A 7,264-nucleotide genomic window follows, 5' to 3' on the forward strand; every position below is an offset into this window, starting at 1 on the left:
AAGAAAGGGTATGTTTAAGATAAACTAGGGAATCTAAGAGGTAATTGAGGTAAAACGAACGGTTCATAAATGGACTTAAACGTGTCGGGCTTGGTCGAGTGTCCGTCGATCCATCCCCTTGCACCTTGAACGATACGTTTAGCTAACATGTTGGGCCGGTTTACAGGCTCGCAGTGGTTAAGGCAAATTGGTCCTACTAATGCGGGCTTAGAATTGAAAGGGTAGTTGAGACATTTCATATAAGGGTGCTATTGTGTCAGACGAGCCTTTCTTCTTCCCATGTTAGCTTCTCTTGAAATTTCTTCTCCCTTCTTTGGGCCACTGCAACTCAGACCGAAGCGAAGAACAGGTTCTATATCCAATTGGTGAGATTTCTTTCATCTCATCTGATTTCGTTTTTATCTTCTCTATCAATTTTGTCCATTAATATACGATTTGTTATTACTCCTATCGTCAATCAATTTCAGTCACTTGGTTCTTCTTAGGGTTCATTTTCCTTATCTTCTATATTCCCTATCTCTATTTCGATTCTCCCTTTAATATGGGCTGCACCGTAAGAGAGAAGCATCTCCGAATCAATCGGAAAACTCGATCGATAAGACTTGATATCGATACCCACCACCCAGACAGAACCGGACTTGCCGCTACCCTACATGAATTCGGCCTAAAACTACCTGATCATCGGCTTGTCGATGATGTTGGAAATCACAGAAACCCTAATCTAAATCCTAGCTCTAATTACGATGAGTGTGGTTGGGGTTACTGTACCGAAGATCAATTAGAAGAACTACTGTTGAAGAACCTTGAATTCTTGTATAATGAAGCGATTGCGAAACTAGTTGCCCTTGGATATGACGAAGATGTTGCCTTAAAAGCAATCCTCCGTAATGGGCATTGCTATGGTAGCATGGATGTTCTAACCAACATCCTTCACAACTCGCTTGCTTATCTGAATAGCACATGTAGTAGTAACAATGGGAATTCTGAGGATTCTGAATCGGTTTTCATCGATTTGAGACAAATTGAGGAGTATTCGTTGGCGGGTATGGTCTGCCTGCTCCAGCAGGTTCGACCCCAATTGAGTAAAGGGGATGCTATGTGGTGTCTCCTCATGAGCGATCTCCATGTTGGGCGAGCTAGCACCATGGAGATTCCAGCCCTGCCTCCTTCTAATGTGGCTAATAGTCCTACTATTGATAATGATGAAACTACAAATAGCCACAGTATTGGCATTGCCCCTGGGCTCTGTAAATTTCATGGAGGTTGGGGGTTTGGAGATAGAGGACCTTGTGATATTCCTGTTTATGGAGGTTTCACTTCATGTTTTGGAACTACATTGACAAAAGACATTGAGTGTCCGAAGAGGTTTAATCTATCGCCATCAATGAAGTCTTTGTTGAAAAGAAATGTTGCAGCGTTTGCTGCAGGATTCCGTGCCAACACAAAAGCAACTGTAGTACAAACCCAGGTGGAATCACAGTCTTGCCCTAGCTCTTTGTCAAATGGTGAACAACCAACGGAGATTGTATCTGGATCTGAAGTTCAATCTGAGCATCTTGAGGAGCCCCGAGATTCACAGATCTCGGATGTGGTGCACTCTGTCTTGAGTAGCTTGGGTAACTTGAGTCTTGATGAGAAACCAGATGGTGGAGCAGCTGATCCAAAGAATGAGGTGATCATGAATCTAATCCATCAGATTAGGGAACTTGAGGGACAGGTGAAGGAGAGGAAGGAGTGGGCCCATCAGAAAGCAATGCAAGCTGCTAGAAAGCTCAGCAACGATCTTACAGAGCTCAAAATGTTAAGGATGGAGAGGGAGGAGACTCAACGTCTGAAGAAGGGTAAACAGGCTCTTGAGGACACTACCATGAAGAGGCTCTCAGAGATGGAGAATGCTCTGAGAAAAGCAAGTGGTCAAGTTGACCGTGCAAATGCTGCTGTGAGACGGCTTGAAACTGAAAATGCTGAGATCAGGGCAGAGATGGTAGCTTCCAAGTTGAGTGCATCAGAGTCGGTGACAACCTGTTTGGAGGTTGCAAGGAGGGAGAAGAAGTGCCTTAAGAGGCTTCTGGCATGGGAGAAACAGAAAGCTAAGTTGCAGGAGGACGTCGCTGAGGAGAAAAAGAAGATTTCCGAGTTACAACAGCTGTTGCATCAGATCCATGGGACTCATAAAGAAACTGAGGTGAGTTAAACAATTTTCATATGTCTGGATTTTCTTTTTACTCTTGTATCCAATGAGGTTCAAGTTTACTGTAAAGCAAAGAAACATTAATGATGATGCGGAACCAAGTGACTATGATTTCCAAACCATTTGTATCGCCTGAGGCTTGTCATCCTTTATGGATCACTGATCCCACACCACACACACATATGTGGTTTTTAAGTCCATTGATCATCATTCAATCAGCTTGCCACATCTTGTATGGGTTATAATTCTTGTATGTCATATTAGCTTTCACCAACTTTCATGAGATGCTGTTCAATGGAAGTTTTCCTATTCAATTTCTTTGTAGTCGTAAATGTTTTCAGTTCTACATTTCCACTTCCTCCCATCAACTTTGGTGAATCAAGATAGTATTTATCTTTTTGGAATATCCTTATTATAGGGAAAGTGGAGGCAAGAGTTGAAGGCTAAAGAGCTAGCGATGGCTCAGGCAGAGGAGGAAAGGAGATCTAAGAATGCAACTGAGGTCAGTGTTAAAAGAATGCGGGAGACCTTACGGGGTAAAATAGAGATAGACTTCCAGCGCCATAAGGATGATATCCAAAGACTTGAACAGGAACTCTCTCTCCTGAAAGTATCAGTGGAATCTACTCTGCTAAATTGCCCATCAAATACCTTGTGCACAGGAGTCTCTGAAACAGTTAAATCCCAGAAAGAATTAAATGTAAGATTGTTTCATGAACTGAACAAATTGCAAGATTCTTCAGAGAACGAGCATGACTTTGACAGAAAATGCTCAATTTGCATGAAAGATGAAGTTTCGGTTGTTTTCTTGCCGTGTGCTCATCAAGTTCTTTGTGCCAATTGCAATGAGGAAGACCACAAGAAGACCAAAGCTACATGTCCCTGTTGCCGTGTCCAGATTGAACAGAGAATTTATGTTTATGGCGCAAGCTCGTAGGTCCATTGAACAAATGCCCTGGAACAGTGCTTTGGTGGATCGAAAATATACATCCTTACTTTCTTATAGTTGGGGTTGCTGGCTTTGTTTTACCTTGCACCATAGAACATATCATGGTGTGTCAGCATCATTAGCTTCAAATAAAAGAATAGATTCTCTCTCAGGCTGTTCTGAATTTTCCATAACAGGAATGCACATTATTTGGAATAATGTTGATCTTGCGAAGTGCTTTTCAAAAATGTGATTTAAAAAATTGCTTGTTACATATGTATTTCCTACTTTCCATACATCAGATCAAGTTGGAAGAAACAGTTATATCAAATTGCCAATAATTGACAAAGTTCATTGTTAGTTGTGAATTGAATCATATGATCTTGCATATGCTTGCAATTGACAAAGTTCGTTGTTAGTTGTGAATTGAATCATATGATCTTGCATATGCTTGCAATTGACAAAGTTCGTTGTTAGTTGTGAATTGAATCAAATGATCTTGCATCGGACTTTACATATTATGTAAATATTCAATATTGTTTTTCACGTTCTGTTGAACATCTAATCATTCTATAATGCTTTGGTAAGTTCCATGCTAGAATTACTTGGTTATTCTAATCTTCAATATTGTTTTCTTATACAGGTTATAATTTTGTACAGAAGGTTGGTTGTTCCCCCCCCCCCCCCTAACAAGGTAGAGAGAAGCCTAAAATGAAGTTGAATTTTGGGGTTACCCTTGCTACTTGCTATGCCTTTTGATTTATAACTTAGCAGTGAAGCAGACCATATCTGTCATATACTTCTATCCTTACCTTAGAGACCTATGCTTTCTGATTACTCAAACTGTGAGCAGTAGCATTTGTTGCAATGAGTGTTACTGAATTATGGACATTTGCCATGGACTGAACGAAATTAAAGGGCTTCAACAATTTTCATATATGCCATATTGATTGAGAAGATTCTAACAAGTTCAGGTGAACTCAGCAGAGTTCAATATGGGATCAAATTCCCTGCTTCTTCTGGTTCCATCGCAGGGGGGGGGGGGGGGTTGGGGGGAGACGACCTGGAAACCTACCTAGCCTGATAAGTTTAGCTTGGTAGTTTTTAAATGGGATTTTGTAAAGAACAATGGAATCAATCATGTGGTCAGTTTTCCATTTTAGAGACATCAATTATATGGGGTGTCCGGAGAGACTGGATGTTGGGCCAACTGCAGGGCCTGAAGTCCTTGAATGAGCATGAGGCTTAGTCTGTTTCTGAAAAACATTGATTGTGGAGTTAGACCTCTAGAATTCTGAATTAGCAAAATTCAGCTCATTGATTAGAGAACTCAGCTAATTGAAGTCGAACTTTAATCTTTATTTGTGGGCCTGTCCGCCTGCGTGGCTGCGCCTCGTGGGCTAAGGTTCTAAGCCAGACTGTTTAGTTCTTTAATATAATTACAAAAGCCACTAATGAAATATAAAAGAGTGAACATAATACATGGTTTTACATTTCACCTTATCTATTCTAGCTTCCTTAGCCAACTTATCAACTATAAAGATTATCTCCATGGACTTTACAAAACAAACAGAACGAAAATCATAAATCAGCTTATGAACATCATACAAGTACACAAACTCCATGGCCCATTGCCCTCCTTCCATCGTCTAACCTACCACCTCTTCAGAGTTGGTCCAAACTTCTAAACTTCCCATCCTTGTTCATGGGCGACTTGTAACCCTTGCAAAACCTCGCGAATCTCTGCATCCTTTGCGCATCATGTGAATCCAAAATTCAGTAAGAAAATTTGAACTATAAAATAAAACTGAGCTCCAACCAGCTTCTCCAGTAGTGATACCCCATGATAAAAGATTAAGATTAATACACCACTTAGGTTGTAATTGAAGAACAATAATTGGATTAGGAGATGCACGCTGAGAAACTACGTTATTACGCAACATCCATATAAAGTAGAAAGTAATAAACATAACCGACACCAGAAACTTGCAATCAACTTTGGACAAACCAGAATTAGAAATGAAGCTCTTAAAGGATGAAAGGAAGGTGCAAGAAGGAGATCCGTACATATTCCAAGTGGTCCTGCAACCCAAAGTCTGTTTAATAAACTCACACGAGAGAAACAAGTGTCAATCAATCTCGGTTTCGTTTTTGACAAAAAGAGCATAAATGATCAATCTACCATTGTGGTAACTTACTTTTAGTGGGAATTGCCCCCAACTAAAAGTTTACAAACTCAGGGGGAATTTTAAGACCTCAAATGAAACGCTATACACAAGAGAGGTCTGTTTTTGATGATTTTTTTTGTTAATCTTTTATCCTAAGAAATGCACACATTCAAATATTTTAGAAGTGGAGAGGGTTCTCTAAACGAACAACTTGGAAGGAGTCTCCCAGTGGCACTTAAAAATCTGCCACATGGTAGTTAAGGTAAAGCAAAAAAAATTATGGACAAGTAGATCCTAAGCCCCCCTCACATGTGAATTTTCAGCCCAATCCAAATTTCCAATGAGCAAATATAGGTTTTAGAAATTCCAAAATTGTGAGAGCGCATAGTAGTTGTCTTGAGTAACAGTAGACATGCGTGGAAAAATATGCGGATACATGTCAATACTCGTGAGGGTATCTGATTGAATTAGATTTTGAAATTTGACTTGTAGCCAATCAATACCTCTGTATAGATATCCAATGGTTATAATTGTCATATCACTTGTCCATATGCAAAAGTGAAGAATCCTCTTAGAGATTTCTTCCCAAGATGATTCCTTAGAAGAACTTTTCCCTTTAAAATAGGCCATGAGGCTTAAGTTATCCTAAGAAATGTACAAATTTTTTAAAATGTCTCTATAGATCATGAGAGAGAATCAATTAAGGAGGTATAGGTATATGCAACCAAGGGTATCTAGTGCATAGCAAGGACTGATAAGGCGCAGATGTAAATTACTTAAAGATGAATGGTGAAAAAGGATCCGGCTCCTCTGCAGTGCACCCACAAGCTATACATCGTTGGGTGCAGCAGCTCGGGCTGATATGTGGCCGGGGTGTCGATCAAACGACAAGACCAGATGAAACACATCTGAGTGTGATGCACATTCGAATGGCGAGGACAGATGAAGCCATCTTATTAATGGGTTCGTCTATTCGTAACCAAGAAAGTTACAAACGTATCTTGCAATTGTACCTTTTTTTCTCCTTAAAGAATGATGTGTTAGTGAGTGATTTAGAATGTCTGATGATGTAAATTACCCGTGATCCCTCTTCCAATCACAATAACAATTTTAGATGAATGGGTAGTTTGGGAAATCACATTAAGCCTGGATCTTTATCCTCTGAATTACACTGCCCCGTACTTGACCTCAAGTACATCTAACGGAGGAGGCAAAAATGACTATCCTACCCCCTACCCGAACACACTGCCCGAGGTGGGGTCCACCTCCCTCTATTAGATGTACTTGACATCAAGTGCGGGCAGTGTAATTGAGAGGATAAAAATTCATTAAGCCTTGCGTTAGATCGTAGGCAACCCAAAAGGGGTTGAATTGGGTAATACAAAATGATCGTAACAAAAATCTAACTCTACCCAATTGATGAAACACAACAAGTGTAAAAATAAATCAGAAGTACATAGATAAGGGATTGAGAGATAGAGACAGGTACGACATTTTACAGCGGTTCAGCCAACTTTGGGAAATGGGGAAGAGTAGTAATGGGTCACAAAGTCACGATGTGGTAAGAAGTTTATGTTGGGGGTAGGATGTCTTGTATTTCGTCACTTGGGTCTATTGGCTGACTCAAAAGGGCCGTTAAAAGTCTGTAGGGCCCGAGGGTCAGGCTCCGGAGGAGTTGACTCACCCAACTGATTATCTTCGTTGCTGGGGCCTCGATGAACTGGGGGTCTATGTGGGGTGTTCGCCATGAGGAAAGTTTTTTGGGTTATATATGTATCAGTAAATTGTACTTGCGAATGAGGTCTCTGGTTCAAATCCAAGATGGCCTAGCTATGCTAGAGAAAATAATAGAAGAAACATCTAACTCCTTCATGCATGCTCCACTTGGCTCAGGGGGAATAGAACTCAAGTGGTGTAGTGCTGCTTATCTGTTTTCCTATAAATTTGTAGCAAGGGAATTCTCTTATAAAGAGAAGA

At 40.4% G+C, this 7,264-nt stretch overlaps 1 protein-coding gene across 2 annotated transcripts; it reads left to right on the plus strand.

Annotated features, from left to right (window-relative positions):
* Positions 1–258: 258 nt before the first annotated feature.
* Positions 259–3,495, plus strand: LOC122664988 (MND1-interacting protein 1-like). 2 transcript variants are annotated; one of them, XM_043861036.1, is made up of 3 exons: positions 259–365; positions 486–2,185; positions 2,610–3,495. In XM_043861036.1, the coding sequence occupies exons 2-3, from the start codon at positions 542–544 to the stop codon at positions 3,126–3,128; spliced, it is 2,163 nt and encodes a 720-aa protein (XP_043716971.1). In that variant the 5' UTR covers positions 259–365; positions 486–541; the 3' UTR covers positions 3,129–3,495. The 2 variants fall into 2 exon arrangements, with proteins under 2 accessions (XP_043716971.1, XP_043716970.1); XM_043861035.1 differs by having other exon boundaries at positions 267–365; positions 468–2,185.
* The last annotated feature ends 3,769 nt before the right edge of the window (positions 3,496–7,264 follow it).

Source organism: Telopea speciosissima, chromosome 6 (genome assembly GCF_018873765.1).
Source record: "Telopea speciosissima isolate NSW1024214 ecotype Mountain lineage chromosome 6, Tspe_v1, whole genome shotgun sequence".
Classification (NCBI taxonomy): Eukaryota; Viridiplantae; Streptophyta; class Magnoliopsida; order Proteales; family Proteaceae; genus Telopea; species Telopea speciosissima.